Source organism: Cebus imitator, unplaced genomic scaffold (assembly GCF_001604975.1).
Source record: "Cebus imitator isolate Cc_AM_T3 unplaced genomic scaffold, Cebus_imitator-1.0 Scaffold33, whole genome shotgun sequence".
NCBI lineage: Eukaryota > Metazoa > Chordata > Mammalia > Primates > Cebidae > Cebus > Cebus imitator.
Window position 1 is genome coordinate 2,807,318 of NW_016107348.1, and position 17,689 is coordinate 2,825,006.

Here is a 17,689-nt window from a genome sequence, read left to right on the forward strand (position 1 = left end):
TTTTACTTTTGGCCTGTGTCTGATTGCTATCCCTGGCTCAGATCTGTGGGAGTTAGGATGGGACAAATAGCCCCCCAGTGGTTTGGCAGCCACGCTCAGCTGTTAAGATTAGAGTATATCATTAAGAAACCCTGTTTTCCAAAACAAGGGACAGTGGTGACTTTGTATTATGCCATGCATTATGCAGTGTATGTGGCATAATACCCTACAATGAATTATACCGTGATATTTTACTAGGATTCTGGGGGGAAATAAATTGAGGAGAGCAAATTATATCCTTTATCCAGGTGTGTGGGAGGAGCCGAAAATATTGTGTCCTCACGCAGAAGATGGGTGTCTATGAGCATGACCTCTGAGAACCTTTTCAGATGCTGCCGGATAGAAAGGTCTCCGAGATGAGGACTTCAGCTAAGCAGAAGGCAGAAGCCTGGGGGGCGTGTTCCCAGATCACCTGCTCATATATTGATCTCCTACCCTATTCCCCCATCTTAGAGATATGACAGATTATCCCTTAGTTCTTCCTTAAGACAAATGTAGCCTGGGGAAAGGGAAACCTATGTAGTTGTTTTGGTAAATTTTTTAATTGAATGATTTCATTTTTCCAATGGCAGCTTGCAGTTATACTTTTATTTGTGTGCTTGTTTACTTGAGGTCTGTCTTCCCTCCTAGACTAGGTAAGTTTCAAAAGGTTGACAACCTTATGTGTTCACAACTATATATCCAGTATGCAGAAAAGTTCCTGACATGTATTAAGGACTCCACAGATGCTTGGTATATGAACAAATAAAGGTGTGTTTGGCTGACCTACCACATGCCCTGTCTTATATGTGAGAAGATGCTGGGGAAGATATTTCTGTCCTCTGAACATTTGGAGGTTATCACATTAAGGATTTAAGGTTTATAAGGTCTTGGGTCTAATTCCCAAATCACCATTTATTTGGCATTTATAGTGAAAATTAATAATTTCGAGTATGGGATCATTGGTTGAATAAATTGACCATTAGAACTCTTTGCTTGTGACATACGGTAGTGGAACATAGGTTTGTGATACCTTGGCCAAAAAAAACCAAAAATCATAAAAAGTAATCTTCATCACAATCTGCAGCTAAGAACCAAAACCTGAATTATGGGCACTTCTTAGCAGCAGGCCAGGATGGGGAATCATGAGATGCAGGTTGACCTATGGTTCTAAACTTACTCAGTGAATGATCTTAGGTAAGGCGCTTCCTCCTGCAGCCTGTTTCCTTTGCAGCTGAGTGGATTTCAGGGATCTCTTCCAGCTCAGAAATTCTGTGCGCTGTTTGACAGAACCTTGAACTAAAACCTGTTGGTACGGAGCTTTAGTGGTTAAGAACAAGAGCTCTGAGCATAGCATGTGCTTGGGTTCATGTCCCAGCTCTGTCAACTGATGTCAGGCTCTCACTCAACCTCTCTGAATCTCCTCTGTGAAATGGGGATAGTGATTCCTATGTGCTAAAGTTAGGAGGTTTAAATAAAGGTTTGCACTAAAATTGCTTAGCACAGAGCCTGGCCCAGAATAAAGAATAAATATTCAAAAAATTTAGAGGTTAGTTGTCATTATTTCTATCTTAAAGATATTTATGCCCTGACTTATTTTAAGTGCCTCACCCATAGAACTGGGATGGTTTTTCATCTTCAAGTTGCACGGTATGCTCACAATGGACAGGTGGTCATTTAATTTATCAAAAGGCAAGCTTTGGTGTGACTTCATGATGTTGACAGACAAATGCCTCCCGCACCTTGTTTCAAGTTGGTTTCCTGGCGTTGCTCCTCTGAGCTCCTGAGAGACATCAGTATGTCCCTCTCTGAGTGGTTGCGTGTCCCTCTTCAGATGAAACCCTTCATAAGCACAACCATGCCAGTGTGTGAGAGAGTTTCTGGCCCTGAGCAGGCATAGTTCCTCCAGCCTGGTTTCGTATAAATTCACTAGAAACAGAATTTGTCTGACGACTACATAGGAAATGAAAGTAAACGCCTGCCCCCTGTTAAACTAGGCCCCATGGAATAACGCACAATACCCAAAAGTCTATGTGGCATTGTCACTTGTGCTGGCAAAGGGCCTTTGCCCCTGCAGGTTGGCACGGTGGCCGTGGAGCAAATGGTGTGCTGGCCCTTCCTTTCACAAAGGTGTGGACACTCTTAAGTGCCAAGGCTGTGGGCGGGGTCCCCTGGGCCAGTGCTTCTCTGATTCCTTGTCATTGTAAGGTTCTCTTTTCTCCCTGAAGTGTTCTGACTGCCTTCTCTCTACCCCAACCCCATTTTTTTGTTTGTTTATTTTGATTTTCTACTGCTCTCTGATTGGATCCTCCACAGGAACGCTTTGGGGTAAATATGTTCAATTATCTTTGAAGTGAAAGATAGAAGGAATGAGTTGGAGGAATGAGAAAGTATGCTTGGGAGGGAGGGGCTTACGCATTGGGGAAAACGTGGTCAGTTCTTACTTAAATCCAAGAGATCAAAATTAGGAGTCACCAAGCCTTCTTGAGAAGCCATTATTCTTACGGGTTTGGATATGTATTAGGCTCATATGTTGCCTCTTTTAGATATGTAGACAGATGAGCCTAATCCAGTGAGATAATTTGTAAAATACACCAAAGCCCCCGGATGCTAAAGACCGTGTCAGTGCAATGATTTTGGATTATTTCTATTCAGATCTAGGATTGAATAAAAGTAACTTGTAGGTCGTGGCCTATAATCATTAAAAGAGTCTTATAAACATTTTGAGCAAAGTCAGCATTCCTCCACTTTGATTAAATATCTTTTGATCTTGCTTTCTGTGAAAGAGTAGAGGGACTTGCATCTCCCTGTTGGGAGTGGGGTAGGTATGGCAGGAAGGTAGAGGGGAAAAGCAGGCAGAAGCCCTTGCAGTTCCCACCTGATGTCGTGGGCCCCATTTCCTCAGACTGTTGGTGTAACAGTCATCTGGGTCAACACGAGGAAAGAGGGTGAGCCTGACTCCACTGTTTGCAGTCTTGTTTTACAACTTTTGTGTGTTTTATAAATGACAATTATTTGAATTGAACGCAAAGATTTCAGGGGATGAACAGGTAAGAACGAGAAATGGAAGTTGATTTATTCATTTCATTCCTAAAAGTAACAAGAGAAACATATTTTCGCTATTGGGAGTAACCTTTCTAAGTGGCTGAGTAGGGAGGGTCATTGGCTGTAGGGCTGGGATAAAGGCAGCTGGGCCTGCAGTTGGGCCTCCTCCAGCCGAGTGAGTCTCTGCAGACTGTGCTACGTGCACACTGTCTGCACTGGAAGGGCCTGTGGGAAGAGCCAGCCGCACAGAGGTACTGGGGTGTGAGCCAAGGTCCTGGCTAGAAGCCTGCATAAGATGCTTTCTCTGGAACATGTGGACCAGCGAGGGTGTCATGTCTGCCACCACCCTGCCTCAGCTGGCTCTCTCCTGCACTAATGAACTGTGCAGTGGTGACAAACCTACATTAAGTCACGTACCCTGATGAGACTTGCTCTCAACTGTGGGTTCATCAATTCAGCAAATATCACTTGAAAACCTGTCGTTGGGCAAGCACTGGATTAGGCACAGTGGGGATCTGAGGTGGGCTGCTGCTCCTGTTGCCCAGTTGACTGACGCATCTTCCATCTTCATTGTGCGGGTGTGGTAATTGGCAGCATTAGACTGGCGGTTAGGGAAGGAAGTGTTGATTAACATATGTGCATGGAGGCCTCTGTGTGCCTGTATATTCCTCCGTGTGTGTATATAGAGTGGGTACGTGCATGTGTGGGTGTTTATGCATGTGGATGTGTGTTTATGCGTGCACACTGGGAAGTGATTTGAGAATATTCCTGAAGCATTTTTTGTAGGATGTCCCTGGAGTCAAATCTGACTCAGTTTCTGGCTTCTTGCCTACATCTCTCCCATATATCTCTTCCCTTTTAGCCTGTTTTTACTAATGCCATAGTTTGAATGTCACTTTTATTTCTCCCTCCCCCCCCCACCCCGATTCCATCTGATTCCCTGGGGGCTCTCCCCTGCAGAACCAACAAAGGACGGGACATCAAGACCATCAAGTCTCTGCGGGTGCTCCGGGTTCTAAGGCCACTGAAAACCATCAAGCGCTTGCCCAAGCTCAAGGTAGTGTTTACAGAGTTCATTCCCATCAAATCCCCTCCTCCAGTCATCTCTCTTTAGCCATGGCTGGCCTGCTTTTGGAGAATTTGTTCTGGGAATATTTCTTTTTCTTCTGAGCTAAAGGTCTTAGTTTCAAAGGAAAATTACCAACATCCCAAGAAATCTGTAAGAAAGCTTTGCCTCTTTAGTCCAGACCTAGGTGGTATCTACTCTCCCGTGTGACATGTCATCCAAGAGGGAACCCTGTGTGGCTTTGTCCTGGGGCCTCCTGTGTCCCCAACGCAGACCCAGAACACCAGAATGGAAGCAACGGGGGCCCCTGTGTGTGTTGTGGTCTGCATATTACTTAAGGCCAAGTATGCAGGGACATTTTCTCTTCTCATAACTCTGGAGTAGGAGAGGCTCTTCTAGCCCTTCCTTTCATAATTTTGAGGCACAGATAGTTCAGTAACTTGTCCAAGGTCATGCAGTCCACTTTTGGCAGAGGCAAAAGAAATGGGGGAAGAAAAGAAATGGGGGAAGTAAGGTGACATGAATTAAGTTCTTTCTATTGCCAGGACCTTTACTAGGAGTCTTACCCAGAGTTCTCCTTGTCTAATACTCTCCCTGCTCACCTCCCCTGGGGCCCTACCTTCCACAAGCCTTTCTGCCTCTCAGGAGGGCTTCCTGTGCCTTATCACACAAGTCTGCTAGCCTGTTAAACCTGCCTCCCCTACCCCACATGCCTTGCTGTTAATGGAAACTGAGGCTCCATGGAAGGAAAGTTCTTTTTCCCTGAATTACCTGTGAATGAAAGCGAGCCACTGCCAGGGAGAGGACCAGAGTCCTGGTTTCCAGCCACAAAGTCTTTCTGCTGCTCAGGCTACACAGCCAGCGAAGCCCCATCTTCAGGGGCTACACCAGAATACTTCCCAGCAAGCAGATGCAATTCCCTCACTGCACATCACATGGAATCATGCAGCCCTGCTCAAGGTGTGCGCCATAGGCCATCTGCATCAGGATCACCTGGGTACTTCTTAAAATCCAGTTTGCTGGCCACCGAAACACAACAGAGCCAGACTCCCGGTAGGAGGGGCTTGGAATGTGCCTCCTAAACTGGCTTGCCAAGTGACTCTTAGCATATCAGTGTAGTTTGAGAACCCCTGTCAACATTAAAAGGAACCCACTTAAGTGTCAGGCTCAGCTCTGGGACTTAGGAGCTGTATGACCCAGGGCAAATTATTCTTTGACTTTCTTTCACATGGGAAATGGGGACACTTTGTAACTCACACATCCGTGGTGTGGATAAAATGAACTGACATGAGTGGTCCCTGTTAGAAAACTCAACAGTTCCTCTGGAATGCCTGGGGCTGCTCTCCCAAGCCAGCCACGGAGGACACAGCTGGGGGAGGGTCTTGTGCACTGGACTCTCCCTTGCTTCCCAGTTCCCACTTCCTACTGGATTCTCATCACCTCGGATACTCTTTGCCCACCCCCACCCCCACCCCCTTCAGGCCTCATAGCACTGCTTCCCCTTTCAGCCATCTGACTCTGCAGAAAGGGGGCAAAACTAACTAGTTTTTGTTTGTTTTGGAGACGGAGTTTTGCTTTTGTTGCCCAGGCTGGAGTGCAATGGCGCGATCTTGGCTCACCACAACCTCCGCCTCCCCGTTCAAGTGATTCTCCTGCCTCAGCCTCCCTAGTAGCTGGGATTACAGGCATGCACCACCACACCCAGCTAATTTTTTTTTTTTTTTTAAGTAGAGATGGGGTTTCTCCATGTTGGTCAGGCTGATCTCGAGCTCCCGACCTCAGGTGATCTGCCCTACTTGGCTTCCCAACGTTCTGGGATTACAGCTGTGAACCACCATACCCAATCACTAACTAGGTTTATGAAACAGAAGAAATGTCACTTCTGAGAGGCCCCGATCTGACTGAAACGTGGCTACCTCAGAGCCCAGGGCCCTGGCCCACCACATGGGCTCCCAGAGAGAGACACCCACGCTCCCAAGGACGTGGCCTAGCTGACTGCTCTCCTTCGAGGCTACCTGCCTTCCCCACTGGAGGAGGCCCTTCTCACAGTGTCACCTGTTTCTTACCACCTTCCTGCCTGACGACGGCCCAGTTTGGCACCCACCCATAAATACTCATTGGGTTCTGCCTCGCACCCCACAGAGTGTGGCCAGGCTCCCTGGGGCCCTGATGCTGATCAGTGTTGTCAGTGCTCCTGCAGGGGAGGGTTCAGTGGGCCTCAGGGAGAGTGCAGACAGGCTTGATGAGATGAGTTAATAGGCTAGAGAAAGCACCCTGCAACCTTACTTAATTCGGTTAAATTATGAAGGCTAGCTCCTCGCTCTGCAGCTCCATAACCTGAGGGAGACATAGGTGGCTCTGATGACTACATAGGGCTGCATGTCACTCGCATTCCCCGCAGTGTTGAACTAATGAAACCAGCAGTGGTTCACCCAGTGCTGCAAAGCAGCAGCTGCACAAATGTGGCACCGCCGTGGGCCTAGACTGTCCTGTGAGCTAAACCTAAAACCTAGAAAATAACCTAAAAATGACCCACAATGTGTTGAATTCCCATGAAACTCCTCAAAGCTTAGGGCCTGGAGTGAAGGTCTCTGGAGGTCTGTGGCCTTTTAACCGAAGTCTAAGTCCCTGGTTCTATCTGCCCAGCCTCCCCGTCTCTAAAAGAAGGTGTATATGGGTCTTTCCCACATTACTTCTGTTGGTCTTCATCCCAAATGCAGCACCTTCACTAGAGAACATTTACATGAAGTTCTGAAATAATCATAAATGTATAAACTTGCGTATTAGTGAAATGAACAAAGATGATAGCGTACTATTACCGATCCTTTTAGAAAGGTAAGGAGAAAACAACACGTAATTCATATATAAATCAACTCCAAGAATGTCACCAAATAAAGCACAAGCTATTTAAAGAGTAAATTGGGCTAAATAATCTCAAAGATCCTTTTCAGCTGTACACTTCTGTGCTTCACACTAAGCGGAGTACCCGTCCCAGGATCTCACAGAGGACCTCATTCCTTGCTTGATAGCATCTGGTTTCTACTGCTTTGGGTCTGCGTTCAGATTCAGAGCATGTGCTCCCATCCCAGGTGGGAGGACCTTGCAGCCATAACCAGCTTAGAAGCCAGACCTTAATCTCATGAGCATCCCCCCGCCTGTTAGCAGGGAGCTCTCTCCTGGGACACCTTCTTAGCGGGGCTGGGTGGTGGTGGTGTGGCCAGCTCAGCTCTAGGCAAGGGTGGAGGCCATCACGGGTTCATGCAGCAGGGCTCTTTGCTCTGTCCACAGGCCGTCTTCGACTGCGTGGTGACCTCCTTGAAGAATGTCTTCAACATACTCATTGTCTACAAGCTCTTCATGTTCATCTTTGCTGTCATCGCAGTTCAGCTCTTCAAGGGAAAGTTCTTTTATTGCACAGACAGTTCCAAGGACACAGAGAAGGAGTGCATGTAAGTGCCGCCAGCTGCCAGCACATCCGGCTTGATTTTGCTGAAGCATGTCCTGATGAGCCAACTCCACCCCCACAGGTCCACCCTCCTTCCTTTCTATCCGGCCCATCTCCACTCTTCTTTTAGCAAAAAGACAAAGGAGGGAATCCATAAACTTTTTATTGAGCACCTCTTTTGTGGCAGACATGAAAACCTGAGTGTAAAATGTCTCATACCATGACATTTTACATCTGGTTTTCATTTTAAACCCCTATAGCGAGCTATTGAAGGGAGTTTTATTTGCATATTACACAAGTGGTAGCTAAGACCCAGAATGTTTAAGCAAGTTGCTCCAGGTTACAAAGCCACTACTAAAAAGATTAGGATTTAATCCCATATCTCTTGGGCATCAGATCCCGTTTTTGCTCCGTGGCAGAAACACCTGCCTTCAATAAAACTCCTTTTGCCTTCCACATGTATGATGATCATTATTACCCCACGTTATTGCGGTCTGTAGAATGTGCTGACTCTTCCGTGAGCCATAGTGAGAAGGCCCTCTTTCATTTCTGCTCTGGTTTTAGAGGCAACTATGTAGATCATGAGAAAAATAAGATGGAGGTGAAGGGCCGGGAATGGAAGCGCCACGAATTCCACTATGACAACATTATCTGGGCCCTGCTGACCCTCTTCACCGTCTCCACAGGGGAAGGATGGCCTCAGTGAGTGATTGTTTGCACGCTCATTTGTGACTGTGATAGGACTCCGTGGTTGCCTTGAGAAGCTGACTCAAGATGAACAAGGCTCACCCTTGGTTATTATATCAGGGAAAGTAAGGCGTTTTGAGAAGGTGAGACAGGCAGAAAAGAGGAAGAATGAAAACCCTTCAGGCACAAATGGAGAAGGGGATGACAACATCTGGGAAATATTTGAAACTCTTAATGTTGTAGCCAATAATTGAGGAGTTGAGTGGAGCCATCTGACTTCCGTGGAACAAATGAGTTTTGAACAGCCCCCTACCCGTAAGGAGGGTCCCTGAGAGCTGTTACAGACAGATTTATCCTCCAGGAAGTCCCCGCACTTGAGAGCCTGGGGACTGAGGGTTAAGAATGAGTTGGCAAAACCCAAAGACACATCCTGTCCTCATGAAGACCACAGAATGCAGGTCTTATGCTGCCCACAGCTGAAAGCTAATTTTTCAGAGACTTAGCAATGATTAAGACACGCCTTTCTGGTGGCAGCAGGTTCTAGTTGGCAGCAAAATGTTAAATGGAAATCTAGGAGTCTCTTTGTATTGAACATGACAACCTAAACGATACAATGATGTCCCTCTGTTGCTTAGGAGTTGAGTGCATGATGGAACAGGGGCTAGAAAGAGAAGCAGATTGTTGGCAGCAGGATATGACAACTTGGGTTTGGACTCAAAAAAGTTAATGGAGGATCTGCAGAGTCAAAGAAGTCAGATGAAAAATTATAATAGGTGGCACGTTTCCTAACAAAGCCAAGACCGTCATCCACCATCTGTGCCCCTCATTCTGTCCCCACAGAGTTCTGCAGCACTCCGTAGATGTGACAGAGGAAGACCGAGGCCCAAGCCGCAGCAACCGCATGGAGATGTCGATCTTTTATGTGGTCTACTTCGTGGTCTTCCCTTTCTTCTTTGTCAATATCTTTGTGGCTCTCATCATCATCACCTTCCAGGAGCAAGGGGATAAGATGATGGAGGAGTGCAGCCTGGAGAAGAACGAGGTAATAACAATTGGTCTGAAGTCGGGGGCTTCAGGGGCTCCAGGAAGGATTCCTGGGCCTGCAATGTAAGGAAGGAAGACTGCATTTTCTTAAGAATTATAGAGAGAAGAGGGGAAAAGTAATTATTCAGCCATTAAATAAATATTTTTTCCGAGCACTGTGTAAGGCCCAGGTATGAGGCGCGGATATCTGGAAGATACGTAAGATGTTTAGGAGGCGGTCTTTACCTTTGTGTATGCATAGTCTAGAAAACAGAGAAGTGTGTCACAATAATAACATCAAATACCTGCTTCTCTGACTGTGACCTTCCTTGGGCGTATTCGTTGTAAGGGCAGGGAATGTGTCTTATCACAACTTTTCTAGCAATGGGCATAGTTCTGGCACATGGTAAGGTTTCAGAGCTTTTTTTTTTTTTTTTTTTTTTTTTTAGTGATAGAACTGAACTAGAAACTGTTAGGGACTATAAGAGAACTATGACATAAAGTGCTATAGAAATACCTAGGTAGGTAGATCTTTACTTCTGACTTAGTGCATCAAGGAAGGCTTCCTGCCGAAAAAGCTCAGCCGCATGCTGTGTAAAGGACTATAACCATGAAGCCTTGACTCCATGTGAAACACCTCCAGTTCTGTGTACTTCTTTAAGGCGATGCCATGTCTATAGTTTTGTCCAGGTGACCCCAGTTGCCATCTTTACTTGCCCAGCCCTGCCCTCTTTCTCACTCACCGTCCTCCACTTCTGGGCATGGAACACAGCCTGCCACAGTGCAAGGACTAAGGGATTTGAACCTGCACTAATAACCGTGGCTTTCTCGCAGAGGGCGTGCATTGACTTCGCCATCAGTGCCAAACCTCTCACCCGCTACATGCCGCAGAACAGGCACACCTTCCAGTACCGCGTGTGGCACTTTGTGGTGTCCCCGTCCTTCGAGTACACCATTATGGCCATGATCGCTTTGAACACCGTCGTGCTGATGATGAAGGTGAGACGAGACGCACGAGCGCCGGCTGAGCCCCAGCACCGTTTCCCTCCTAGGGCAACTGGGAAGACACCCCGATGTCCCAGCCTGTCACTGCTTTACCTACTTTTCCATCATGGAATCCTTTTGTGATTTTGTTTTGTTCAACAGCCCAGTCTCTGGGGATTTGGGAGTCCACTGACCAAAATGCAGCGAAGCCTATAGTAGCCATCCAGGGGCTCGCGAGACCTGAGATGGGAATGGGAGGCAGCTTCAGACAAGCGTGGAAAAGTCAGGAGACAGAGATCACCATCATGGGGTCTAAAGGAGCCTTGGAGTATTCGGAGAGGCTCATCCTATTTAATACTAAGTGACTAACTCCAGTAACTCACTCTAGAAAATGTTATGGCCAGGCGCGGTGGCTCGCGCTTGTAATCCCAGCACTTTGGGAGGCTGAGGCAGGCGGATCACGAGGTCAGGAGTTTGAGACCAGCCTGACCAACATGGTGAAACCCCATCTCTACTAAAAATACAAAAATTAGCCTGGTGTGGTGGCATGCATCTGTCATCCCAGCTACTCGGGAGGCTGCAGCAGGAGAATTGCTTGAACCCGGGAGGCAGAGGTTGCAGTGAGCTGAGATCACACCACTGCACTCTAGCCTGGGTGACAAGAGCAAGACTCCATCTCAAAAAAATAAAAAAAAGAAAAGAAAACATTTCTACATTTCTTCCCTGCCCACCCTCATCTCTAGGAAGACTGGCTGTTTTGCTATTAAGTCATCTAGGTGGGGTGTGGGCCTGTGTTTCCTTTGTTGTGTTGCATAGAATATGTAGTTCTCCTCTCCAGCCTCGAAGTCCATCTCTCTTCCTGCACCACACACCAGAGTGTCCCACAGGGCAGGAATGAGAGATGGCCAGCCTCGGTGACATGCATTCCCCCTCTTACCTTAAGGCTGTGATTCTTCCTCTCTCCATTTCTCTTCCTGGCAGTATTACTCTGCTCCTTGTACCTATGAGCTGGCGCTGAAGTACCTGAATATTGCCTTCACCATGGTGTTTTCCCTGGAATGCGTCCTGAAGGTCATCGCTTTTGGCTTTTTGGTACGTTGCTGAATCCTTCCCAGCACCGGGCTTTCTCTTTCTGTTGGGTGCCTTCTCAGCCTGCGTTGAAAGGGAGGTGGTTACTGCTGTTCCAAAAATCACCCATCTAGATGTGGGCTCATTTTGTCAGCTAAATAAACTACCGTAGAGACAAGACGATGTGTGAGCAAGTTGGGAGAAAGGGCAAAGAAAACCACGTCCCAGGTTCATGCTCATGGAGCCATCAGCGCTCGTGCTGTGAAATTTCTGTCAGCAGTCCAGAGGTGGCCATCACTGGATTTTACCAGAACTGCAATTTATGTGTAGATGAAGGAGCCAGCCAAAGCTTGGACTAATGAACTTTGACTGCTTATTTACCAGTAAAAGTTGTAATAGTTTTATAACACAAATGGGAAAGTACCTATCCCTCTTAGCCTCAAACATAGCAAATAATACATTTTACCTATTAGTCCTTCTGCCATTGTAACATGAAGAGTAATTTCTGCCAGAGGGACTGTAAGAGATTCTTGGACCAGCATTGTAAGGAAGGACTGCATTTCTTAACTTGACTAAGAATTATAGAGAGAAGATGGGAAAAGTAATTATTCAGCCATTAAACAAACATTTTTCTGAGCACTGTTTAAGGCCCAGGTATGAGGCACAGAGATCCGGAAGACATATGTAAGGTGTTTAAGATGCAGTCTTTACCTTTGTGTGTGCATAGGCTAGAAAACAAAGATGTGTGCCACAATAATTATTACTTATGCCTATAAAGACTAACGACCTTTAAGTGTGTGTGTGCATGTGTGTGTGTGTGTTTGTGGGGTGCAAGGGGAAGGATCCTGGAATTAAGTTGGAGGGGGTTTGGGGATGATGAATTTTTCTGGCATGAGCCTTCTTTTTTCTTCTCCTCAACTACTATTAATAATTGTTTGGAAAATTCTTGCATCTGTTCTCAAGAGTGTCAAGAAAACCTAGCCCTTTGCTTCAGTGTCCTATAAACAAGATAATCCCCTCTGCCACCCTCCCTCCACCTTGCTTCAGTGTGTGCAGCGAGTTCACTGGGATGCAAGCCCACGTGACAGCTGTTTCGCACTTTTAGGGCATGAGCTATCATTTCTAATTACGTGTGTATACGGCTTTCTCGGCAAGAAGGAGAACTTTGCTCGTTATCTGAATCAGTGTTTGTCTGCTAGCAGCTTTAGCAGGGACTCTGGGCTGAGTTGGATAATTGTGAGTGGTGACTGCGGGGGCTGCCTTTGGCCTCCCAGGGGTTCTTTGAAAAACTATTAATTTGATCATTTTGGGTGGAGAGTTTAAGGGAACCAATTGCAGGTGGCTGCATTGTGTTTGCCTGACTCTCTTTTGAGTGTTTTGAGACTTGGGGAAGTAAAAAAGTAGAAGAAACTACCACCAACAAAGATGCCTTTATAAGACAGTCTAGCCCTGACAAGAGGAGCTGAGAGAGAGGGAGAAGCCAGCACCACAGCAGGGAAAGTTTTTCTATGCGTGTTGATTACTTGTATGTGGTGTTGACATTGTCTGTGACTTAAGTCCCATTATATGTCTAATTATGGTGAGTGCTGAATATATACTCACAGCCTTAACTAAATTCAGCCCTCGAAGGCTGCCTCCTTCCCACCCTACGCCCATGTTTTCATTCATGGTCTAGAGGCATTTTCACACCATAAAAGGTACCACTAATTCCAATAAGTCTTTACATTGTTAAGGTACTCTAAGCTGTCAGACTATCCTAATATATACTATTTCATTAGACCTTCTCAATGACTCTGAAATAGCCAAGGCAGACGTCACTGTCATAATTGCCATTATTATTGTTATTTTAAATGAGGAAATTGAAATGCAGAAAAATTGTCTATATTCTTAAAGATTACACAATGAAAGGCAATAGAACTGCAAGGCAGAATGGGAATAAAAAGGGAAGAGAAAAAGAGGGAAGGATGTAACATGCATTGGTTGCCTATTAAGAACCAAATGCTTTACATATTGTAGATAAGCATTCTTATTTTCGTTTATGGATGTGCTGGAGCTCAGAAAGATTGAATAGTTTGGCCAAGGTTAGTAAGAGGTAGAGCCAGGATTCAGACCCTGTTCTATCTGGCTTCAAAGCTCACAATAATCTATTAGTCTACATTACACTATACTAGCGTGTGCCATATACCACTGTGTGCTAGTCTGTACCACAGCATGCTCTTCTGTATCGTAAAGCATCCTTCCCTGGAATCCAGAGCTTCTGGTTCTCTGAGACCTAGATCCATGCACCAAGATTTAAGAAGAATTAAAACCAAGAATTAGGAAGTTCACCCCAAGTTGGACAATAGGAGAGCCCTGAGAATTGAGGGGTTCGGAGACTTAGTTTAGCTCTACCACTGATAGACTAAATATACTAACAGAAAGTGAGTTTATGAAACTGTATGCTTCAGTTTCTCCACATGCCCCCTAGGTACATGTGGCTTTGGAATAAGCCCTCTCTCAGCCTCGTTTTCTCATGCATAAAATAAGGATAACAGTAGCCACCTTAGCTTCTTTGTTGTAGGTATCCAATTAAATGACATTCATAAGGTTCTCAGTGGATGCTCATTAAATGTAACTCCTGTCTCCCTACACTCCTTTCCTCTCTTCATTGGATATTTTCCCCTCACTCCTCTTGCCAACTCTTCCATTCAGGACTCTACAAACCTGGGGTACTTGTCACTCCCTGCCTCTAGTTTCCGTGAGATGAATAAATCAGTTGAAAGATGGCCAAAGCCCTGGTCTAGCATCTGGCTCATGTAGTAGGAATGCAGTGATGCTAGTTTTGAGGCTGGGAAGGGGTGTACTTCTGCACTGCTCTGAGAGTCTCTTGTTTTTTATTCCAAGGATAGAATAAAATAATCCATTGTCCTGTGGTCTTGCTGAAGATCTCAATTACAGATGTTTGAAATTTTCTCCTCCTTGTACTTTCTTTGTCTTCTCTGGATTTCTGCAGTCTGTTGATTTTAATCTCTGCTTTCTGTGTTACAGACCGCCCTTAAATGTCCCAGGGGCAAGCAAGTGAATTTTTTTGAGATGCGCGTGTCCTGTTTGTTTGTATGTTCGTTTTTAAAGGAGAATAGTCTAAGGTCTGTGTTCATCTGAGCCTAGGAGATGGACGCATAGTCTTCCCTCGTCTGTGAAATGGAGTGTTATCTGGTTGGTGGATTTTCCAGGCTCTTTATGTCACCTTCAGCCCACTCATTTTATTACTGCTTCCTTGTACTTAGCTACATCTCCTCAGAAGCTGTAACAGCAGTGAAGGAGGGGAAAGATGAAGTCTGTTCATCCTCTTACCAATCAGTAGTTGGTTTGAAAAGGCTCAATGGAGTTAGAAGGAGATTTTCAGCACATCTGTAACCTTTAGTGACTTATGACTTGGGTCACCTTTGTTGATAGCTGTAAGTCAGACTGTATTTTATAGGGCACTTGATACAATATAAATAATTTAAAAGTTATAGCTGTAGGACCATGGCAGTGGCTTCACAGGTACAAATGTATCCCAGACTCAAGATATATACATTAAATATGGATAGCTTTTTGTCAATTGTGCCTCCATAAAGAGATTTTTAAATAAATACATAAATATTTGTTAAAAATAAAAATTGAAAAAAAAAAAACTCTTTTTTTACATATGAGCTTTTGGTGACAGTTTCAAAAATAAAGTCTTCAAATAGTGATGGAAGTGCTTTCCAAATGAGAAATTCCCAGATTAGTAAAGGAGAAATGGCATCTCTGGTTAGAAATGGGAAACTGAAGCCAAAGTAAGAGTGAACTTATGCATGAATTGACAAGTTTTATTTCCAAGTGACAAACAAAGTTATATAATGGAAGATGTCATTTGTCCTTTTTTTTTTTCTTTCCTTTTTCTGATGTTCCTATGACTGAATTCAATTCGGCAGAACTATTTCCGAGACACCTGGAATATCTTTGACTTCATCACCGTGATTGGCAGTATCACAGAAATTATCCTGACAGACAGCAAGGTGAATGGCTTATACGATCCATGTCTGTAAGCTTGGTCCTGGAGCAGCATTTTAAAAACTCCTCTGTACATTCAGTCCATTTTTAACCCACCACAGCACATGGGTACCCCCTAAGTGTTGGGAATGTACTCCCTCGCTGCTGCTCAGCTTTAGCCAGGGAATGCAAACTTGGGAGTGGCACTGGCTCTCCTGAAGGCTTTGTTGATTTGCATGACTTGGGTAGCAGACATCTAATAGGGTAGGTGGAATAGATGGTGTCAGAAGAGAGCTAGTGTGTTTCAATTCCACTAGACTCTCAGAGGAGGCACAGTATCTTTGCCCTCAAAGTTTATAGACCTGATTTGTTTCCGTAAATTTGTCCCTTCTGAAGACGACTTGGAGAGCTCGTGGTAACTCACTTTGAATATTAGAGGCCAACATGTGCTAGAGGGATTCCTAGATCTGCTGTTTTTGGCATCTAAGTGCAGACTTCAGGTCCCTTCTCTCAGTAGAAGACTAGAGAGGCTGGTTTTGTGTGCAGGGTACCCTTCTCAGGTACCTCCTTTACCCTTCCACCTGGGGATAGAGAGCAGGCATGGGAAGGCTTAGGAGGTGGGCCTCACTGGCCAGCCCATCGGCTGGAAGTGGGGTTAGCAAAGACAGAGACTGTGTCCCATTTATCGGAATGAGGGATAAATACACAAATACTCGTGCTTAGGTTTTTCTAAATGACCGTAATGTTCCTAATTATATGTTTCCTTTTGATCCACCAGCTGGTGAACACCAGTGGCTTCAATATGAGTTTTCTGAAGCTCTTCCGAGCTGCCCGCCTCATAAAGCTCCTGCGTCAGGGCTATACCATACGCATTTTGCTGTGGACCTTTGTGCAGTCCTTTAAGGTAAGAGGTACCAGCAAATCCTCTCAGGGTTGTCATGTCAGACAGCATAGCCAGGCACCACTGGCATCATTACCTGAGTGCCTTCCCCTCTGGGAAGCTGAAGCTAGTAGAATGCGTGTTTGTTAGAAGCATTCAGTAGATACCGTACCTCTTACTTACAGCACAGCTTGGCTTGCCTGGGGTCAGTTTATGTCTGCTGGATAGCATCTCATTTCAGAAAAACACCTAGACTTTGTGACTCAGATGTCCTCTCTGTCTGCTGAGGCAGGGGACATGTTTACAAGGTGTGCCTCATCCCTAGAGATTCCAGATGGTCCTGAGTAACCCCATCCATTTAATAGCCCGTCATCTGTAGTCAGATGTCGTCTGCATTTTCAGGGACTTATGGTGATTTTATTTCACATGACAGTTTTTCAAAGTACTCATTGAGTTGCGTTTCATAGACAGATGATTCAAACTTAGCCCCACCTTTGTCTTTATCATATTTATTTCCTGAGCCACTGAACATAGGGTATACTGATGGTCACCTCTGTGTCCTACAAATAAATAGAAACATCTGTGTAGGTTAATAGGATGTGTTTCTTTTGAACAGCCTCAGGGGGCTGTAAAGAGGTGTATATGTAATAAATATAAGTAAAAAATTGACAACTGAGACCCAGACTTCCAGTAAAAGTTTCCTAAGCATACTTAAGTATCTTTGGACTCTAGCAAATGTCATAAATTAGTTGTTTTTAAGCTTTGGGGAAAAGACCTAAGTGTTGTTCAAATGCCTGTTCTTATTAAAATGAGTTTTTCAATGAATGTGTTTAAAAATAAATTTGATGGTATTAAGTCACTCAAAGATGAGAAATTCACCAAATTGCCTTATATTAGTTATTTATATGGTTTAATTAAAAATTAAGCTCAAGAAGGCAAGGAATTGAATTAATGGTTTCTCATCACTTGGAAAAGGATTTCTGCTCACATCCATCATTACTGATTTACTTCTTCATCGAGGACCTGGGAGTTTGAGATGTGAGATCAATGTTAAGGGTGTTCTGGCTCCTAGGAGCAACCTTGACATTTTTATCCTATCCAGAGCAATTGTTTGGCATAATGACTCCCATGGAGACCTCACCTCAATGAAAACTATTTTTCTAAAGTTAGAAACAGAGGAGAAATCTAAAACCTTAGCAAGAATTTTCTGAGTCTCAGTTGATTTTGGATTTAGAATTGGAAACACAAGATGCTTTAAAACCCCCCCCTTTTTTTTTTCCGGAGGATTGCCCAACAGACTTCAGTTGTTACTGAGTCTCTTAAGAAATATGTGTCATCCTGTCATATTATCACAATCACCAAGTCTCTGAGAAACCATATACTATTGAGTGCAAAGAAAAAAAGGCTGTCAAAAATTGATGGCCAAATGGTTGGCTTATTCCAGCAAATACCACAGAGAACAGGGAAGACAGGTGAA

General features: G+C 44.9%; 1 protein-coding gene across 7 annotated transcripts in view; it reads left to right on the plus strand.

Moving 5' to 3' along the window:
- CACNA1E (calcium voltage-gated channel subunit alpha1 E) overlaps positions 1 to 17,689 on the plus strand; it is a 496,128-nt gene that overhangs the window by 444,904 nt on the left and 33,535 nt on the right. For all 7 annotated transcript variants that reach the window (XM_017524464.2, XM_017524463.2, XM_017524471.2 and 4 more), the window contains 9 exons: positions 2,335 to 2,346; positions 4,024 to 4,120; positions 7,418 to 7,578; positions 8,139 to 8,276; positions 9,102 to 9,303; positions 10,119 to 10,283; positions 11,250 to 11,360; positions 15,275 to 15,358; positions 16,111 to 16,236. In XM_017524464.2, the coding sequence (XP_017379953.2) occupies positions 2,335 to 2,346; positions 4,024 to 4,120; positions 7,418 to 7,578; positions 8,139 to 8,276; positions 9,102 to 9,303; positions 10,119 to 10,283; positions 11,250 to 11,360; positions 15,275 to 15,358; positions 16,111 to 16,236 (1,096 nt within the window). The remainder of the gene's footprint in view (positions 1 to 2,334; positions 2,347 to 4,023; positions 4,121 to 7,417; positions 7,579 to 8,138; positions 8,277 to 9,101; positions 9,304 to 10,118; positions 10,284 to 11,249; positions 11,361 to 15,274; positions 15,359 to 16,110; positions 16,237 to 17,689) is intronic.